Below are 23,094 nucleotides of genomic sequence, written 5' to 3'. Positions count from 1 at the left end.
CTTATACTTGTTTTTTAAAAATTCGGATTGAGGCGGAAATGTTTAGTTATGTCGAGAACAAATCATATGTCATATTTTAATGCTCTAGAAGATTTAACTGCTTAATGTAAGGATTGCCAAGCGTTTGTTTTACTGATTTACATGCCCTTGAAAATTAGATTGCACAATTGACAGTGGCAAACGACTAAAAGTTAAACATATAACTCTGAGGTGCAGCTCTGGGAAAACTCGGCTTAAATTAAAATTGATAATGCAAGATGTATGCAATCAACGATCATCATTATAGTTTTACTAAAATCATACAGGTTAAACTCTAATATGAAAGTGTTAGAGAATATGAAATGTAAAATACAGTGGTTTAATCCCTGTAAACGTTGTTAAAAAGGCTAGGTGGTCAACAAGTTTTCCATCAGATATAACTTGTAAATAAAAAGACCAATGGGCCACATTGCCCACCTGAGCAAAATAGACATAATAAAATCGGCTTTACGAAGTAGTTCACAAAATATCTGGACAACATAGTGTAATAGATCCTGTACCTAAAAAAAATATTACCCCTTGGATATTGTGACCTTTTTGTCACAGGATATTAAGTCATTTCACATATAAAGAGCATGTCTACGAGAAAACCATGCAAAAGGTGCCGGGAGCAAGGTTATTTGATCAACTTCATATTTTATGTGTAACAGTGTGCATCTGTATGAATTAAGTTGCCAAAAAAGTTTTTGTTGTGGTCAGTCTAAACTAGGTTCTGCAGCTCTGTAACAAAAAATAGCATTTTGCCCCATTTTATAATAAAATTGTGCATAATTCACCTCGTTCTTGTTTCGAATTCTGCGTTAAGTTTAGATTTAAATTGAAAAAGTCGTTTAGAGTTAGTACTGACAAGATACTCTAGTGTAAATCTTTTTGTGAGTATTTCCAAATATTCTTTCTGTCTTTGGACTCTCAATAACATTGCAAATATTTTGTCTTAAAGTTGGACATTTTTCTACTTTTAAAACTCTCCAGAATCTGTAGTTTAGCGTTACATTTACATTGTAACATGTATATAATGGAATAAACCCGATATATTCGCGAGCCAAACAATATCTTGTGTTATTCAACACATTTCAGGTTTTTTTTTTAAATCAATGCCCTTAAAACACCAGAAATTAGCAGAAGTGGAGTAAACTTAACTATTTTTTTTAAATCTTGTGTATCTCACTATTAACGAAAGAAAAAGTAGGCAAGCTTACATACCCCACACACCCCATTATTTGACAGTGCTACACATTAAGACAGGCAGAGTACCCATTAAATACGCCAATGAATAATTACAGGGGCAAAACTACAAAATTCAAAGTACTGAAGCTCTGGAAGCCAGGCCTTTTTGGTGTGTAATTATACATATTGTTTAGTAGAGACTGACATTCTCATTCTTTCTCTCTCTCTCTTTCTCTCTCTCTCTCTCTTTCTCTCTCTCTCTCTCTCTCTCTCTCTCTCTCTCTCTCTCTCTCTCTGCTAATTCGATAAACATAGTGAAACATGTATTGATCTTTTCATTCTTTTGATACTTGAACTAGTGACCTTTGAATTCAGGAAGTAGGACCCAATTTCATAGCCCCCTACCAAAAAAACAAAAACAAAAAAACAAAACAAAAACAAAACACCAGAGGCACATTGGCCACATCGCTCCCCTGAGCAACATTAGACATACTAAGATCGGCTTCATGGTGTAATTTCCAAAATATTGGGACAATAAATAAGTAAAACATACCCTAATGTCACTTTTAAAATTATTTTTCTTTACTTGATAAATTAAAACAGTCAAAATTAGTGCTTATAGGAGTCTTACCTTACCACCTACATGGTCAATGAAATATACACTTACAGAAATATGATGTCTATTTTTATTGCAACAGACCCGCATGATAACGGTGAAAAATTGCACAAGGCATTCTGAGTGAATTTCAAATGAAGAAATGATGTCAACATATCACATTATAATTCTTCCTAAGAAATCAGTGCTTGTTTCTGTAGATTATTTTCGAGTAAAATATGATAATGTGTGTATGAAATTATCTAGGAAAATTTAAATTTCATTTCTATCACAGGCATGTATATTTCGGTAAAAATATCGTCCAAATATGCTGCTAAAATATCTTGGGACATTTTAGACTAGATACAAGTCTCCTTCAAACTCATATATGTAATATACTGAATAACACTCACAAGATGGGGCAATTTTTGTGTAATTAAAACCATTCAATACCATAATACATATTATCAACACTCACAGCATTTCTCAATTTTTTGCCTGAACTTGAACTTCTATAGATTTGTCAACATTCTGATTAGTTTACCTTCTCTACCGAGGAGCGCAACAGGGGAAACAATTCTTACAGTAGTAAATGTAATGAATAAGAATTCTTTAAGAAACAATGATAACAACAACATTTTTTTTTAAATTAAAACAAAAAAGGGTTTCTTTTCACTTTTGATTGCAAATATTGACTTCTGGGGGTTAAAATCGCTTGTAAAATTAAGTTATAAAAACCAACAAATTTTCTTTATATTTGAAAATGGGGTGTTTTTGTTAGTTTATTACTTTTTAGTCCTTAAGAATCCAAAGATGGAATTTATATATTTGTAACAAAACATAAGACGTTTCTTATTAACACACAATTTCAAAAAATAATGCCCCACTTTCTGAAAATTTCTTGCTCAAAAATTGACAAAAATGTATAATTATCATTTCGTGGCATCCTGACAACATTTGCACCCTTAGGACTTCATTGTTTATATAGAATAATGAAAAAAAATATATGCAACGATTTAAGGTTTGAGCTTCCTCTTGAAGAATATTGTCTATTTTTTGTTCAAATATTGTTTATACATTTTATAATTAATTACTTAATTTGACAATTTTCTCTGAAATTTTCTGGAGTTAACCAGAATGCAATACTGGCCGTTACTATAAATAGAAACAAGAAGTGCAAAACAAACATCATATATCTGACTCTAGATGGGTATCCTTTAAATCAATGATAAAATATGTTTATTCTTGAGACTTGCTACCACAGCTTTTTTCCATATTTGCATGTTTTTCTCGTAGACGTGTTCTAAAGCATTACAGTTCACAAGAAGACCTAATTCAAATGGAATATAAAACTATATTTAACTTGTGAAGCCCAAGAATTGTCAAGTCTAAACAACTTCAAAGAATCAACAATATGTCAAAATGCGTCCATATATGTAAGACCATATATAAAACATTTGAGTTTTGGTGAATCTAAAATGTTTTACTTTGTAAAACTTGCCCCCCCCCCCCAAATGTGGCCCCACCCTCATACAAAATATGATTTTGACGAATTTGAATCTACACAATCTATGGTTGCTTTTACTTAAATTGCACCTTTTCTAAGAAAATGTTTTTATGAAAAAAGATTTTTCTCTATGTATTCCTCCCTTTAAAATTTAACCCCTCCCCACTATCCCCCAACTCTACCCCTGGAATCAAGATTTGGACAAACTTGAATCGACCCTACCTGAGATAACTTAAAATATTTATGTTTCAATTTTTCTGGCCAAATGGTTTTTGAGTAGATCTACAAAAAGTTCTATACATTCTTATATAAAAATCTGACCCCCCCCCATTGTGGCCCCACCTTACCCATTGGACCCATGTTTTCTACAATCTGAGGATGCTTCCACACAAAATTCAGCTTTTCTTGCCAAATCCTTTTTGAGTAGAAGATTTTTAAAGATTAACTCTACAACCCTATGTCAAATTTCGCCCCCCCCCCCATTGTGGTCCAACCTTACCCCCAGGGACCATGATTTGAACAAACTTTAATATATACTATTTGAGAATGCTTCCACACGAGTTTCAGCTTTTCTGGCCAAATGATTTCTGAGAGGAAGTTTTTCTAAACAAAAGGCCTACGCGCGACATCGCTCACCTGTAGAATAATTATAAAGTCCCTTTTCTATTAGCATGGTTTTATAGTCATATCATCTGTTAAGCATTGCAGTTCTCAAAAAGATCCTAAACAATTGTTAACATTCAGAATATAAATCTACATCAAACTATGAACCCCTTGTGAGGCATAAGAATCGTCCAGGGGTCCAAAGCATTAAAAATTTTAATAAAAACAGTTTTTTGTTTTTATGTTTTGTTAATGTTTTACTTGTAAAATCGCATCCCAAATGTGGCCCTACCCAACTCATCAAGACTTTGATTTAAACGAATTTGAATCTACACCACCTTAGGTTCATTCAACAAAAGTTAAAGCTTTTATTGCAAATTGTTTTTAGAAGATTATTTAAAAACATTTTTCTCCATATATTCCTATGTAAAAATGTGTACCCCATCCTACCCCCGGTATAATTTTGACATTTTCCACGTCTTCCCTAGAACCAGCAAAGTTTAGTACCTATCATTCTTATGGGACGGGGATATTAAACTTTAAAAATAAAGTGGAAAACCTGTTTTGAAAGGAAAAAATTGCGAAACGGTGAATAAAGAGTTTTGAAAAAATCGTTTGCTCACGAACTGCTGCAACAGAAATGCCAATATTTATACAGAAGTTGATATAAATAGTGAATATTGTAATTTGTTAAAAATGTTAGCCCCCGACCAATACTGGGGCAAAGAAGGGGTTCAAAGTTTAACCAAAATATTTAACAGCAAATAATTCCAAATTTCAAGAACTATATATACAAAGCTATAATGTACAAATTGTGAGATAACTATGCAGGCATCCTGAGATAAAGTAGTTCATAAGTTCTTGAAACTATTACCCCTGGAGCACTACTGGGGCCCAGAAGGGTTCAACGTTTAACATAAAAATCTGCTCAAGTAATACAATGCTACAATTGGTGAGGTTACTATTCAATAACCCTAATTAAGTGTAAGTGTGTAAATTATAAATTGTTAAAACCGTGACCCCGGATTATTCTGGTGCCCCTGGAGGGGTTTAAATTCACATATTCATGATTAGGGAATTTTTTAAACAAGCTTCTACTTAAAAATTAAATGCTACAATGTGTGAGATTACTTTGCAAGCATATTAACAAAGTGTGGATTTTAAATTGTTAAATCTGTGACCCCTAAACCAATACTTAGGCCTTAGGATAGGTGTAAAACTCCACATAGAAATACGAAAAGAAGAAAATTACCATATCATGATCATACCCGTCATTGTGATGTGAAATCTTGGAATAAAATAACATGTATCTAATAAAAATTTTCAAAGACTCTCGTAATAAAACTAAAATGATAAAACGACTTGCTGATTTATTGAGCGATATGGCCCACGTGTCTTTTGTTGTTAATTCGCTTCTTTCTCCTGACAATAGACCAACAAACTATCTAGAGTGGGACCTTATTACTCAAAATAAGAGCAGCGTACATGTATGTAGGCAAAAAGTCGTGTTTCTGTGTTTCTTATAAGCATGTGCCTATGCAGTAACCTCTAATGATACATCCTCTAACGATATAAAGTTGCATTAGATGACAAAATCGTAACCGTTAATGATATAATTCTATCTTGAACGAACTACTACTTAATCGTCCACTAATAATGCCTTTTCATAACTATATAACTGGTCAAAATTCAAATTAATTAAGATATGAAACTAGAGCAAAGCAACCAGTAGGTTTTCCGTTGTTGCTGCGAGTTGAAAATATAATTTATGATTTCCTGTCAAACGTTATGATGACGAAACTTTCAGCTAGCTTTCGAAATGAAAACATGTTTTATGTATGAAAAGATGTTTTGAAAATTATTTTAGGAAAATCATTTGTCAAACACAGTTTGTGTAATCGTTTCAGAAATTCTTTAAACAGTGAAAATATTAATGGCGAGTATTTTTTTTATAAGTAGCAATCATTGAGAACTTCTGCAAAAGTGAGCGTCTAAATTTTACACCAGATGATACTATTTCACAAAACACCGCTATGTAACAGAAATAAATAATACTTTTCTCTATGGTGCTGATATACGCGAAATCTTTATTTTTATGTCCGTTTTTTTTTCTTTATCAGATTAAAAGTAATTATCTCGGAGAAACTCTATTTATGTACCGGTATTTTGAAAGAAAAGGGATAAATCTTTATCAAATAGGAAAAGGTTTTTGGTGTTACGATTTTCATTTTCATTTAAAATTATGTGACAAAGGGACATATTCGGTCATATTTTTGTTAACATCTACAAAAAGTAAATTTGACACAAGTTCCATGTTTTTGTTTTTTTTTTGTTTTGTGCTTTCCTGTTTTATCATAAAATATATCAAGAACTTAAAGTTCCGTAAAAATCTAAAATAGGTGTTTGTTAAATGATTCCATGTTTGTATCATTGGGTTAAGCACTGTTTAGAATTATGTAGTTTAGTTGATCGCAGATCGCCAGTTCCCACGCGATGGATCTCCTTGGCCAATGTTCGAAGGATGAGATACGTAATTGTGTACGCGAAAGCCAGGGGTCTTTAGGTCGATTGTAAACGAATTAATACTTGATAGTCTTTATTTATATTCTGATTATAACATGTATAATAATTTCTAATAATATCTAAATGAGAAAATGAAGAATACCATTTTAAGCGACAGCTTTATCGAAATTTGTACCGTTGTATCATTACTTTACCGCTGTAAAGCAAATACTTTCCAGGTGCATAGAACCCTTATTGTGGGGCCGGCGCCTTTTGTATGGTTTCAAAAGAAACCCCTAAAATTATGCACAAACTTTGTTCTTTATGTATTTAGGATATATTTCTAACTTAAAAGTTAGGAAGCTAAAACATGAGTAAAATTTAGCAATTTTTAAAACATATATTTCGATTTGATAAATAAAGTGGTATATAGTTGGAAAAAACTTAAACACATAAAATCAAAAGACAATGTTCAAAGTGTCAATATTAAAGATTTTAAACTTTTAATTATTTGCTACGAACTATTTCGGAACCTTTGTCTGGAAACAAATGCCCCTATAATTTTAAAAAAGAGGAATAACTTAAAACCGGAAGTTGCCATTTCAAATCGTTTTGTTCTATAGAAAGTAAATTCAATTTGCAATATACCTTGAAAACTTGAATGAAATCAAATGACAAACAAATAAGTAATTGAGGAAGAATAACAATTACGCAGAAGCTCTTAATTTAAAAGCAAAACACGTTGAATGAAATAATTTTTATTACATCAGCTGATGCACTTGCACCATTAATTGTACCCCTCTCTCTCTCTCTCTCTCTCTCTCTCTCTCTCTATATATATATATTTAATTAGTAGTATTAGATTGATAATCAACGATCAAAGTACATTGTTGCTTGATAGTGAAAAACTTTAAATTACATTATTCAAAGCGGATAATCTTGCCCGGACTATCCACTAAACATGTCATGTACTTATGGATGCCACTCTGCCTAGCTATATGTACTTCTAGCTCTGTTAGTTATGAAGTATGATCTTAACTATTTAAAGAAGAGGCCAATTGGCCTTAACGGTCACCTGTGTAGCATATAACCCATACATAAACTTGTCGAGGAGTCTCATATATGCATTTAATTAGGTTTCATTCTGGAGTAGAAAAATTATAAATTTGTAATGACGACCACCTCCCTGCCTGAAATCTTTCAAAAAGAACTATGAAACCTAATTTTGGTGAAAAACTTAAAGATTTCGTCTACAAAATCATGAATTCAGTTTTCCTTTCAGGTGTGTGGGAGTAAAGAAATTTTTTTTTAAACATTTTATGTATTAACATCTATACATCCATTTTGCCCTGCCCTAGAGTTAACACCCATACTTCAGGGGACTTGAAATTTAAAATTTTAGGAGAGGACTTCCTGGTAAATATAATTATGAAGCCAGATTTTCGTAAAGATGTGTGAGAATTGAGCAGTAGATTTTTAAACCTTATATGCAATAACACTATACCCCCCCCCCCCCATGTCCTGAACTCCTGACCGAGGTGCCATGAATTTCACAATTTTGGACATCATCACCAATTTTTAGCCCACATGTGTGGGAGTAGGGAAGATTCTTTAAGATTTAATACATTTTTACTATATGGTCATATTGGCCCGGGGGTGGTAGAGTCCAAACCTCTGATACAGGGGTCATGAATTTCACAATTGTCGTAGAGGGCTTCATTGACATTATAATTTTGCATTCAGTTTTTAACAAATATATATGGGAGTAGAGAAGAAGATTTTCTAAGGTGTAATACAAATTTACTATATGGCCAAATTGGCCCCACCCTAGAGCCTGAACCCCTGATACTGGGGTCATGAATTTCACAATTTTGGTTAAGGGCTTCATGGACATCAAATAATGCATTTAGTTTTTAACAAATATATATGGGAGTATAGAAGAAGATTTTCTAAGTTTCAATACATTTTTACTATATGTCCATATTGGCCACACCCCAGAGCCAGAACCCCTGACCCAAAGGTCATGAATTTTATAATTTTGGTTGAAGGCTTCATGGACATTATAATCCTGCAACCAGTCCCCCCCCCCACACGTGTGGACACGCGTGTCCAAAAGCTAAACGGTTTACACAAAACGATTCTCGCACGGAAAATGGTAAGCCTGGCAGGAGAATGAAAACATAAATACATACTTTTTAGCATTTATTTAATAAAAGTTAACTATTTCGCAACTAATGACACGAAAATGTTGTAACGGAGGTTTTAATTTTTTAGCTCACTTGCGCTGAATGCTCAAGTGAGCTTTTCTGATCGCATTTGCCGTCGTCCGTCTGTCCGTCCGTCTGTAAACTTTTTCAATATTGATCTTCTTCTCAAAAACAACCAGGCCAATTTTAAACAGAAAAGGCAAAGAACATCCTTTAGTAAGATGAATATAAATTGCAAAAATAAAATACCGATCTTTATTTAAAGCGGAGAAGACCTCAAAGCTATAGAAAATCTTCTTCTCAAGAACTACTGATTCACATTCAACGAAATTAAGCATAAATAATCCTTATGGAAAGTAAAATATGAATTTCAAAAATTATGGGCAAATTATGTTTCAAATTTGAATCATTTACGAAAATAGCTGCAGGTCTTTATAATAGCTCCCGGTCTGAAAAAAAATTGGATGGACGCCATGGGAGCTACAGTGTCACCTATTAAAAAAATGTGTATTTATCTCGTAGAAAAACGTGCGCAAGTTTTGGACTGATTAACCTCATTTATACGCTAATTCTGTGAAAACAATTAGTGCCATTAAATTCCTCATGAAATTTACAACTGATATCATCTCTTTACTTGGCTTAGACTTTCTCCAAGTTCAAGTTCAAGTTCATCTATTTTCACTCATAACATATAATGTTACATGAGGTGCAGAAGAATTATATACAAATGTATATGTATTAGAAAAGCAGAATTTACAAAATAGAAACAGAATAAAGTAAACAATGATTTTTTTATAGTTGTTACGTAGGATGACTGACCGAATCAAATATTCTTCTAATTAAAGTACACATTTTCATAAGAATTACACGATTTGAAAATGGCATAAGTGTTCTAAATCTTAAGATGTTTGGATTTTTTTTCTTACATGTACATGTGACAATGCACTACATTCCAAAACATAATGAAATTTGATTGGCTTCACATTAGCCGCACTTGCGGTCTTCACATGGAGTGTTGTTCCACCTACCAATTTCTGAAGGGAGGTGATGGTTTGTAGCTCTATATTTAACAAATAAGTTTCTTAATTTTCGTTGTAGTAAAATTATATAGTCTTCACAACAAAAATTAGATTTAAAAATACGATATATAGCACCTTTTGACGAACTACTTGTGCCGGTTTTGTCATTGTGAAGTATATTAAGGTTAAATATATAATGCGTTGAAATTTTTCACTTGTGACGGTGGTTTTAGCTTTTATGATTTTCGTATCGTTTAATATTTATTACTTTGATAAGATATTGACGCTTCTGACTTGTCGAAAAATTTCACCTGCATCAATAAAATTTTATCGGATCTACTTTTCTCATCTGTTCTGTTTAAACACTATTTATAGAACGGGAATTTCAAAGACAAACACTTTCAACAAAATGTAAAGTTGTGTCTGTTTAATTGCCAGCAAACAAAATACAGCTTGATGACTATAAAAAATTTAAAGTTTTACTTTCAAGAATAAACAATATACATTATTTTTAGTCTGTCCCAAGATATTTATGCAGCACATTTTGCCGAACATATGGGCATATACAGTAACACTGTTGTTATACCAGCATTTTTTAAAGAAAGTTCGGGTATATTGTTGTTACCCTGTTCCGTCCATCTGTCCGTCCGTGTGTCACGTTTTACTTTCTCAAACTGCTCTTACATCTTATAAACCAACAAACTGAACTCTTGGAGTTTGATTGGGGGTGTCATGTTATTTTGTAAAAAGGTTTCTCTGGTAGTTCTGGGTGTCAAATAATTGGTAAAAAATGAAGTTTTTGTTTGTTTGTTTGTTTGTTTTTTGTTTGTTTGTTTTTTTTTTTTTTTACAAAAAACCTTCTTCCTTGAACTCCTCCTACATTTTCAACAGTAGACAAATCATCTCTTGGAAAATGATTTAGGGTATCCTATAGATGCGCAATAAGGTTATGGAAATTTCAATTTTGTCCTGGGGTCATTTAATGGCTGAAAAAATGACGTTTTTAAAAAAAAAACTGGTTTCAAAAACGTCACTTTTTTGCAGTAGCCAAATGATACTCTAGAATATGATTGTGGGTGTCATATTGAAGTGTGATCAGGTTCCAGAATTATTGTTTTATTAGGAGGATCAGTGGGCAACAAAAAATGACGTGTTTTTTGCAAAAAAAAAGTATGGTTTCAAAACTCCTCTTACAACTTTTGGAGTAGCTAGGTCATCTCTTGGGATATAATTAGAGCTGTCCTATAGATGTGCAATAAGGTCTTAAGAAAATTTAAATTTCATCCAGGGAGTCAAATAGTAGCAGAAAATTGACGTTTATCACAAAAAACATAGATCCTAGAACTCCTCTTATGATTTAATGGATAGACACATCTTATCTTGGGATATGATTACAACAGAAATGTTTATGCATGTTAACTAATCCTTTTTTGCATATAAAAAACCATACATGAAAAATCGAAGAGCTGGGTAAAACTAGTATCCACTATTGAGGCCTGTAGACCTGTGCTGTGTACGTAACTTCAGACAAGATCAGTTACTTGTAACATGCATGTATTTTTATGACCGATTCTTCAAAACCCCTTGCACTATTTATTAGGTAAATAACAGCTTTAAGGTGGTGCGGGACACCTGCATATTGTGCTGTATACTTCCTATTGAAATAAACAATAAAGTATATATATAATATTTCCTCCCAAAATAATGTTACCTTACATTGAAGCGCAATGGGTTAGAGCAATTATATGTCTGTAAGGGCATTGGAGTCTGCGGTGTATTTTTGGTAATTTTACTATTGATATAATAAATGAATTTTCATTGGGGGAGGGGGGGGGGGAGGGGGAGGGTCTGGACCCCTCACTCTCAACCTTTTCTAATTCCGTGCACACGATTATGTACATGTAGGCACACAGAAGCAAATCTGGAACCGGCAACCGCCGCGGAAAGGGGGATAATTTAATTTTGTTTGTAATAATTATATAGAACATTATACTTTCTATGACATGAATTGCTAAGATTATTGATTATGTCACGGTGTGACATTCAATCTTTCGGACTTTTTTTAATTATTGTGTAAATTAACTTTTTCGGACTTTGTGTTCATTGCTACAAAAACTGTTCAACTATTTCGACAACTGTTTTATAAACGTTATAAATTCCGCGCAGCATTAATCCCACCTGAGGCACAATCAGGGATGGACAGCTAATCTTTAATTGACTTCTGTTTATGTTTATTGACACTTGAGCTTCTTTCATCTTATTAATCCTTTTATGTACATGCTGCTAAAATGTCCCGAGTTTCTCAATAGCTGTTTGATAATTGATTTACTTACATATGTACTTATTATCTTAATCCTTCATTGTGTTGTGCCATTGTTCATTATATATTATTCTGAATTGTAAATTATAGTCAGTTGGAATCAGACCTTCGGTGCTGATGCATACCAAACTCACGTAAAAGTATAGTTCATGTAAAATCTATATTAAAGTCTGAAAACTAAAACGCGTGTTGGCTTGTTGGAGGTTTCATGAGGCTGGGTCCAACAACAAGAGAATAAGCTCACGGTTGGTCCAGTGTTAGTCCTGTACGGGAGAGAGCGCCCCGTAATATTTGGTGGATAAACCTAAGGGTAACGACACCCGGAACTGCTACATATATTTTGTAGTAGTCAGATCCTGGACCTCTACAACAGTTTAGCGAGTTTCCCTAGATTCAGAGTCTACATATGAAGAAGACTATTTAAACTAGATTCAACATGGAATATTCTTTCCAACCGCAGTGGAGACAGAAGAAGTTCAGCTTCCCCTCATGTCAGCGTCCAGTGTGCGGAAGGTGCCGAAACGTGCATCCCAACGTTTTATGTTTCGCCTTTAATCAGAAGTGTTTCCGATGTCACAGAATTGGACATTATTCCAGAATGTGTTTTACACAGATGAAGAAACCAACAAAATATGTTGAAAAGGAAGCAGTTTTGGGTCGTAAAAAGACGCGAGACATGAAACGACTGTGCAAATATCTTGAAAACAAACGTATTTTCAGAGAATTGCCGTTTAATTCAATTCGTAACAATCAATTTCATTCTTTGTTTGATACCTCAAGTATTCTACGAACTGAGCTACACTACATTAAGATTCAGCTACGCAAGTCCGATCAACTTACGAAGAGTATGGCTGAAAATCTAAAAAGTGCTACGTCTGAGAACGCAAGACTTCAAAGTAAAAAAATACGGATTTGAGAACAATGCTCTAAGAAAACTCAAAACGTTCTGACATTGATATGTATGTGAAGAAAATTCATAAATTAGAAGCAGAGGCACACGGTGATAAAGTACTCATGGATATAATGCAGAGGAAACTATATTAAAATTCACATGCAAACAGTTCAACCCCCAATTGCACATAAAGTGCTGCTCATGTGTATTATTATATGGAAAGGGATTTCATCCTTCAGTTATGAAAATTATAATTTTGAAATGTATTACCGGAACTTGCTTGTGAGCTTCATTTTTAATTAAACTGGTACAAAACAGTGTTATTTAGGGGCAAACATTTGGTGCGGGTATTACTGTCTAATAACAGCTTCTAGTTCAAATTTGGTAACGATGAGTTTTAAATCAACACACGTACATGATCGGTCATCAGAATAAGCATCGTAAAGCAAAGCTATGGGTATTGAATCAAATGAACTCATCCGGCGCATTCCACGCGGCAGATATATAATTTAAGTACCTCACAAGTTATTTAGTTACCATAACATTTAAAAAGTTGGTACATATCAATTATTTTCGTCCACAATCGCGTCTCCTAGTATGGTTATCCCCAGTTGCATATTCCAGCGATTGAACTCACATTAAAACCACTTTTAACGAATCTTGCTGCACTGAGAATAACAGCACAAACAATCGCATGTATTTCCCTTTCTTTTTCAATTCACCCGACTCAGATTTCAACTCTCTATTTGTGTTTAATCCATTAAAGTCAGCTCTGCTGGACTGAAAGCGCATCCATTTCAAATATTGTTGCTGTTGTTGTTTTGTATTCATGTATATCATTTAGATTTTTGATGAATGAAACTTCACATTTTATGATTTAAAAATGTTTTATTTAATGATAAGAATTTTTTTTTAAGTCTTTCGGTCAATTTCATTTTTTTTAAATTCATGTTCGTTGATAATGCCTTTAAACTTGAGAAGGAACTATCGTCTGTATTTTAGAATGTTAACATATCAAATGAAACATAGACTTCGTTGAATCAGACAGCTGATTGTATACCTGCGGAAATGAACAAAATCTGATGCACTAGCACTAACAACATATACTCAAAATAATAGCCATTCATTCGGTAATTCGGTACGATCTCTACGTAATGGTTGACCAATGCAACGTGTTTTAAGATGCTAAGCATTTTCAGTCTAAACGCAGATTATTTTCGCTGCTAGATATCATAATTATAAGCAAAATACAGAGTTTTGATCACAATTCTATGGTTGCACACATACTTTTGTTCATTTACATTTTAAATGCTGAATAGGAAATACCAAGTTTAAAAGTCTCGGTTAAATGTAATAAACTCTTGTTAACAAACACAAAAAAACAAAAAACTTAAACTTAGAAGAATTGTGAGCTCTGTATCTTGCTTATAATCATATATCGTATACTCATAGAAAATATACCCTTTTCCGCCCTGTGCGATATAAACCGAAAATTCGCATAGGGGTGTGATATAAACCCTAGGGGTGTGATATATAGAGAATAATACATACCCTTTTCCATATCACAGCTTGTATCAGCCCGAGACTCCAATATCAGCCCGAGGGCCGAAGGCTCGAGGGTTGATGTTGGTCGAGGGCTGATACAAGCTGTGATATGGAAAAGGGTATTTATTATTATATTTATTACATACTTAGTAATAAATTTAAAAAGAAAACCCATCAACTTGAACAAATTGATTATTCATATCATTTGAAAAAAGTCTGGACATGTACATATGAGTTCTTCTTGTTTTAACAAACATGAAGCTACAGAACGGAATTTCATCAGGTTTTAAAAGTTGACTGCTTTAAAACATTTGCTAGCATTTGAAGTTTTCAACTGCACTTAAAAATGTCGACTGTAACTGAAAATGTTTTATTTTTCGTCTGTAAACATGCAAAATGCCGAAGCGAAAAAAGGCAGAGGAGTTACGCAAGGGGTGTGATACGGATCCGTATCAGCCCTGGAGGGCTGATAACCTGTATCAGCCCCGGAGGCCGATACGGATTTTGTGATGTCATCTGTATCACATGTGCAAAAAACCTGTATTTATTACTAAGTATGTAATAAAAATCTTATATCACACCCCTCTCCGGCAATCTTCGGATGTTATATCACACCCCTTTCCGTTAATTATCGGCTATTGTGACGTAGAGCTCGGTATGCACCGTTCAACTCCGATCTCCGAGGATGACGTCAAATAGTTACGTCGACGTCAACTTGGTATACAAACAGCTGGCGCAAAATTCCAGGAAAGTTTGTCAGAGATGGAATATATAGACACGGAGAGATTTGTAAACAATAATCATTTATCACTTCATGGTTTTTTTATTGTTTCTTTGATATTTTCTCTATAAGTATATGATATAAAAATCATAACATGGCAATTTTTATATCGCATCCTATATTATAGTCTGTCCCAAGATATTGATGCAGCACATTTGGACGATCTTAAATAAAAATACACATACCTGTGAAAGAAGTGCAATTGAAATAGTTGAAAGGGATATTTTCCAAGATAATTTCATTGACACATTATCATCTTTCACTCGGAAAAATTCACAGGAACGAAAACAGAATCCTTACGGAGATTTATAATGGGGAACGTTTACATCTTTTCTCCATTCGGAATACACTCGGAACGCATCGCGCAATTTTTCAACGTTATCATCCGGGCTTGCTGCAATACAAAATCTCCGTAGACATCACATTTTTTAGCATTGTATTGAAACCTGATGAGCTAACAGGGGCGTTTTGACTAAGAAATCTTGGAAATTTTTCATACTTTTGAATGAACATCGTTTGAACCCTGAGGTATTTATGAATATCAAGCAATTAAGCCAAATGTAAATCCAAAATATCTTGGGACAGAGTATAGCCCTCGGTCGCTGTATATCAGCCCTCGAGCCTGACGGCTCTCGGGCTAATATACAGCGACCGAGGGCTAATATAGGATGCGATATAAAAATTGCCATTTAATAATCTATATATATTACACTTGAAACTGATAGTGAACATGTAAAACATTTGAAACATTTGCAAACACTTTATTAGGAATAACTTTTTAAAAAGAGTATTATTTACCTTACACAATGTAATGGTTATAGTAATGCATCATTTTACTTCTGTGATGGTAATGTAATGCATTAATTTCAATGTATTTCGCCTAAAGTCTGACGCAGAGTGTGCACGTCTATATAAAAATTTAGTTGTGCGTTTATATATTTAGTGGGTATATTAAGGCTTCCCACAGCGATGAGTAGAAAGTCACTTGTCTGTACTTCATCGAATATGACGTCATAATCAAATTTGGCGTCACGATCTGCATTCCATTCGATAGGTCTCAGGAAATGTATTGTAACGTTATAAGTAAATTATATTAAACCTGTAATAAACCGCTTGTTTCCTTTACTTAGATGCTGTCGGTATGCTAGTTATACAAAATTCATTCATATCAATAATCAGTATTAAATGATCTGTAGATGCCTTTCATAGAATTTAAGGTATTCTGTTTAATACAGCTGTATTAAGGTATTTCACTACACCGAAACTTATTCTTTTTAAGACACTATATCACAAGATGGCGATTTAAAGATTTGTTAAACTTTTTGTATCAATCGATTCAGATGTATATCGTAATAGCTCAGTGGTTAAAGTATCAGGCTTGTGAACCGCAAGTCATGAGTTCAAATCCGCCTGGGGCTTTTGTTCATGTTTACTGAATGAAATTTTTCAAAATATCATTTTTTATCTAAAATTGCACATTTTCCGACCATTTGACACACATAATTCTTATCCATTATGCTATCTATCATAATCGAGTAATTTTCTGCTGATTTGAGAGAATATTTCAAGGTGTAGTGAGGCACCTTAAAGGGGCATGGTCACGATTTTGGTCGAATTCTGTTTTTATGTTTTAATTATTTACAATGCTTTATAAATGCATTTCTAAATTCAATAAAATTTGAGAGTCATTCCTAGAGTCATAAGCAAGATGCAGGGCTCACAATTCTTTGTCATGTAAACAAGGCTCGTGCCCTGTTTTTGTTTATATAGGTTCAATATACCAATAAAAAATCTTTTTCCAGTTATTTGTCTATCTTTTTTTATTTATTTAAAGCATGAATAAACAGTTTTTAACGTTTAACACATTCGTTTTAGGTTTAAAACTGAAATTTTTACTTCAACGTTTAAAATGTAAACAAACGCTTTGTTTACAAAGCGAATAATTTCAAGCTCTGTAACTCGCTTATTACGCAACAAATGACACACAAATTTCGGTTGCCTGTTAGAAATGCCTTTCTAAAGCAATGTAATTATTAAAATCGGAAAAATAAATTTTGACCAAAATCGTGACCATTTCCCTTTAAGGGATATACTCTAGCTATCGGTGGTCAAATGTCAGTCAAGCATAAAAAGTTTTTATTGGTCACTTTCAGTTCTTTATTCTTTTGGCTATCTAAATCATGATAACGCTTTAAGATATCAGTAATGTACCTATTCAAGGCCAGGGTTTACACCTTTTTTCCATCTGAATCAGGTATTACATGTAAGTCTCGGTATATTTGTATATGTCTTTTCATAATAAATTGTTGAATAGTTTACAAGTTGCTTTATTTCAGGAGAGTTAAACTTGGTCCAGAATAAATAAACGAACGAACCTGGGTAAAAATATTTTGTAATGTAGGGTTTGACTCCTACAATAGTACAATCTAACTCGTAGTATATCTAACGTCATATATTAAATATGACGTCATAATATGTCCCGGCTCGGGGTAGCCCGACGGTGTTTGTACGTTCTTCATATATTGTATAGAAGAAGGATTTAAGAGGAGAGAGTTGAAAAACATTTGAACAGTAAGTACTGTTTTTGTTATTCTGTGCAAGAATTGTTGTAATATCATAATAAGCGGTTAAAACTGATACCGAATCCTGTGCTTAATTCAGGATTAATATTGGGAAACCGCCCGCTACAAATGGTTTGGCTACTTCCCCTGTTATGTGTAAACAACTGAATAAAGGAATTCTAATACATGTAAACAAAACAGTTTTTTGCAGGTGGAAGATCAATACAGTTTTTGAACATTTTAGGTAAAATGGGTTGAGAATACGGGTGCCAAAGTGAATTGTGCTTTGGAAACCTACGGTTTTACCCAAATTTTATGTACATCGCTTTTAATTAGTAAAAAAAAAATGCCTTTTTTTATCATTTGGCGAAATGTTTTAACAATATCTTTAATCAACAAAATATCTATTTGAAGCCCAAGCAAGATCTTCAAAGTTTATGACATAACAAAGGATTTTTCTACAAAAATATTTCCGATTTAAAGCCATTAATCACGTGTGCCAATGCGATTGAATCAGGCAATATGCAATGTTAGGAAACGCATGCACGTGACAACGAATTAAACATGACGTCACAAAAATGCATCAAGTATTATGTTTGACATAGTTGTCAATATACGATATGAAAATTTTAATACCCCCGGTCAAAGTATTTCTTCGTTGATTAAAAGAATATTATCGTTTTTCAGCCGTATTTTTGATCCGAGACACATACCATTGCTGCGTAGAATTATCATTTTATCACATTACAACTACATTAATAATAATGTTAGTATTGATACGTATAAATCGTTTATCAAAGTTGAGGCAAATGATATTTATAATCAAACCTACCAGTTTGTACGTCTTTTCTGGTTATATATCTGAAGACACATATTTTGTTGTTGTACTCTGATCCGACCCAGATGCGGTGAGTGTTGACATCATAACTAATGCTACTTGGATAAAATATTCCCGATGGTCTTCTCAATAGATAGGACAGGAAATAACCGTCTTTGTCTATCATATGCACTGTCTGTGCACCTCCATAACACACCAAGATGTGTGACAGCGCGTCTGTACATATTCCGTTTGGCATCAGCCGATGACGAACGGATGAAGGTCCTGTGTATGAGAAACGGTGTGTTCCTTCACGATCTGTCACAACTACCGCAACCGCGTCAGACACAATAACATCCCCATTGTTGTTCTCTGTTATAAATTCCGGTCTTTGAAATTGTGCCATTTTTTTGTTGTTTTGTTGTATTGTTTGTGTCAGTTGTCCGCTCTGGTTGTATCGTTTAACACCGGATAACATAGCAGAATTTGTACTCAATATAAGAACTACGACAAGAAGATCCCCAGTGAGCGGAGAGCAATATACACACTGTGGAAAAAGTTTTTCATCGGTTCGTTGTATAAATGTTGTAACTGTTTTCATATTTTTTGACAGTTTATTGATGTTATACTTATCATCAATATAAATCAATTCACCATGTCTATTTACTGTATGTATTCCATTACCTTTAAAATCGTGACTACACATGTCTTCAATATCCCGCAGAGTGTTACCTGTTGCGTTAGTCAACCTGATGTCTTTTTTATCACTGACGCAGATTTTTTCTTTTGTCACAAATGTTATGTGATTGCATCGATCTTCATTTGTTAGTGTAAAAGATTGATGAAACTCAGGAATTGGCATCAGTTTCAGCAAATGCTCATTTCGTATGCATAGTTTTCTTCCCTTTGAATATATTTTACACAGTGAATCCACCACATTTTTTTTGTTATATAGCGCAGTCATGGAAAACTGGTTGGTGTGAAGTGAAAAATGTTTCTCAGGTATAACATAATTCTTCCAGGATTGAATGGATATCACTGGACTGATAGCTGATTGTTCATTTCTGGATATATATCTTTGTATTCTGGCAAGATGTCTCCTCAATTTAAATTTCTGTTTTAAACACCTGTGTTTTAAACCATCATATAGCACATAATCAATAACATTCTTCAGTGTCTGGGCCTTTGTTAACAGCTCTGACTGATAGAATGAGAAATGTGTCGGGACATCTTTCATCTTAGTTTTGATTCTTTCCAGAAGCATATGTCTTAAAAAGAGTGTCTCAATTCTGATTGTCTGAATCATGTTTTGGACAACAATCTGTTGGTGACTTTTATGTTTTTTGCAACAATAACCGACAGGATCTTCGCAAGGTTCACAGTCATTTATGCTATCTTTCCCTGGATGTGTAATACATAACTCATGTTTTAGAATATAGTGATATTTTTTACGAAGCGTCACATTATGATCAATTGTTTTCAGATTGTTCACATGGTTTTCACTACACTGGGAACAAAGGTCACTAGGGCATGATTCACACAAGTATTCTGCGTCTCCCGGGCAATTAGAACATACACGTACTCGATATTGTGTGCTTACTGCATTCATGATGTTGAAGGGGTGACGTCGTCTGATAAAATTAATGGAAATTAAGCTGAAGTACTAAAGTGAAATACATTAATTAATCATTTAATCAAAATTGCATTTATAAATGGAATTTTTTCCTATTCAGTCACGTTCAGTTTTAAGACGTTAACGAGTTTTATTAATAAAGGAAAGTTAATTTTTTGTGCATTAATTGAGCACAGACATGATTTAGATACATATCTGCCCATTTTCGTTCTTTAAAAATAAATAAAGAAAACTCCTTTTGAATGCTGCCCTCAACTTTTTTGTATGATCATTGGTGTTCGTTTTCATTTTTTTTTCTGTGCTACTAATGAAGGACATATCAGTTACGAAGTGTAACACTATGTTAAAGGGACATGGTTACGATTTTGGACAAAAATATTTTTTTCGATTTTAATGTTTACAATGCTTCAGTAAGGCATTTTAAATAGGCAGCCAAAATGTGAGTGTCATTTGATGAGTCATAAGCGAGTTCGGAGCCTACAATTTTTCGCTATGTAAACAAAGCGTTTGTTTACATGTTGAATTTTAAATTGAAAACTCCAGTTTTAGAACTAAAATGAATGTGTTAATCGTTAGGAACTGTTTATTTATGCTTTAAATGAATAATAAGATAAACAAACTAGCTTTAAAAAGATTTTTTACTGGTATATTGAACCTATATAAACAAAAACAGGACACGAGCCTTGTTTACATGACGAATAATTGTAAGTCCTGTATCTTGCTTAAAACTCAACGACTGGCACCCAAATTTCATTTGATCATTAGAAATGCATTCCTAAGCATTGCAAATAATAAAAACAGAAAAATAAACCAAAATCGTGACCATGCCCTTTAAAGATTTCACATTTTTTAAAATGTAGTTTTTAAATCATTCTATTTATCAGGGTGTATACTTAGAAGTTTTTGTTGAGTGTGTAGCTTAAAGCTGACATGAATTCATAAATACGCATTATTTCCCTTTTACCTCAGACTACCGCCATATTAGTCGTCGATTTCTATTGTTCTGCTCATCGCTACACGCCCCCTATATAAGGCCAGGAGCACTATTCGTGCTTTACCGCATTTCATACACCTGAACACGTTACCTTGGACAATAAAAGTAGAAACGCGGTTTGAACAAAAAATATATGACAACCACTGCACTGGCAAGAAATATCCAATAAACGACAAAACAAGACAGACTGAAATCCAGGCACAGATACTTAAAAAAAATCCACGATAATTGAATACATTTTCCTGTATATGTTAGAACATCGCATATGCGCAAACCACACACTGTGGCTAATCGAGCAATGCCAATGATCGCGTGAATTTTAAAAACGGAGCGTTTTTGTTGGAACGGATGGAAACGATGTGACGTTGTTATTTTCTTGAATTTATTATTATTTAGCTACTGTGTTGGATGTAGTGCCGCCGGGGTTTTTAAAAAGATGCAGAGTCTATGCAGTCTGTATGAACGACACACGTGTTCGATGTGAAGCGAGGCAGCAATGTCTGTGCAAAATAATACGGATACCTTGGAAACTCTTTCAAAGAATAGATGTGTTATTGATTGTAGATTTCGTTTTTCTTTATAACAACATTTTATAACAATATGTGGTTCATGCATTTAGAAGTCCTTGCAACCTGAATGCTTCGATCGGAAGTAACGGACCGTAACATTGTAAACCGGTAAATATACCCCAGTGGCAGTAGTACCCCTGTCATTTAAATTTTAGACGATGTGGTTATATTTGACCCTTTCAGTTTCGCAGTAAAAATCGGGACTCGTGTTTATAGTCTATTTCATAGAATATAGGTACTAAAGTAGTCAAATATTAATTCTAGAGGTTTATTGATTTTAAACTTTATCTTCATTAATTGTTGGATAAAATGTGTTCTAGAAATAAATGTGAAAATACAAAAAAATAGTTTTTGTCTGCTGTTGCAACAATTAATATGCTAAGTAAAAATTCCCCCGAGGATTAGTTTTCGATCCGCGCCTGGCCTAGTAATAGCATCAATAGTGAAAAAGACTATACTATTTTATGCAGAATGTTCCTTGAAAATGACTCGATATACTAAGTATTTATACAAACAGACATCCATTAGTTTTTTAGAACATGGTATGGCACACTACAAGCATCAAACATGGACATGATTTTATTAAGCCACGTAATATTTATATTTTCAACCACTCAAGACGTGGTCGAAAACGAACGATAACTCTGTTCTGAATATTATCGTTTAATATAAAAAAAACCGCTAAATGGTGAAATAAGACAAATATATTAAAAAAATTCATGTTTTAACATCAACCAAAGTAGGATACCATATGAATCAAAGTACTGAGAGTACTGAAAGACGGGGTCTTGATAGTTTGAATTTGTAATTCTCCTGGATTTCCTCGAATAAGCTTCCAAAACTTATAAATTGAATTAGTTGTTACAATCTATGTTAATTCGGCTTTTTTGCAATTGTTTGATACTTTGTCTAAATTTTACTCAATCCTGGCCTTCATAATTGTAGAAAATTGACACAATGTAATATATTATGTTAAAAATAAGACCACAAGGAAAACTTTTAAATATTACTACTAACTGGGAAAATCAAACAACTATATCAAAGTAGATAATTTTATTCATTAGATTTATTCAATTTTGTGATCCAAGGGAAAATCCACAAGTCGGACGGTATCCGTAATAAATGTTTTATGAAAACCCCTAAAACTGCTGAATTAACAAACAAAGTGAACATTTGTATACCGATAACAAACACAGACACCTGACGTTAGAAATATTTATTTTACATTAGCATTCCAAGAACTTTGACAATAACAAGATTTGTCACGGTCGCCATTTTGATTTAAGACCGACTTATCTGACACGGACACCATGCGATTCATGCAGAATAAAGGTAACTCCGTA

General features: G+C 33.5%; 1 protein-coding gene across 1 annotated transcript in view; it reads right to left on the bottom strand.

Annotated features, from left to right (window-relative positions):
- LOC128173105 (uncharacterized) overlaps window positions 1-23,094 on the bottom strand; it is a 29,769-nt gene that overhangs the window by 3,199 nt on the left and 3,476 nt on the right. The window contains exon 2 of the mRNA XM_052838828.1: window positions 18,571-20,186. Coding sequence (XP_052694788.1) covers window positions 18,571-20,164 — 1,594 coding nt within the window. The 5' untranslated portion in view covers window positions 20,165-20,186. The remainder of the gene's footprint in view (window positions 1-18,570; window positions 20,187-23,094) is intronic.

This window comes from Crassostrea angulata, chromosome 2 (genome assembly GCF_025612915.1).
Source record: "Crassostrea angulata isolate pt1a10 chromosome 2, ASM2561291v2, whole genome shotgun sequence".
Lineage (NCBI taxonomy): Eukaryota > Metazoa > Mollusca > Bivalvia > Ostreida > Ostreidae > Magallana > Magallana angulata.
Note: the sequence above shows the minus strand (reverse complement) of the source record. Positions and strands in the feature narration are given on the sequence as shown.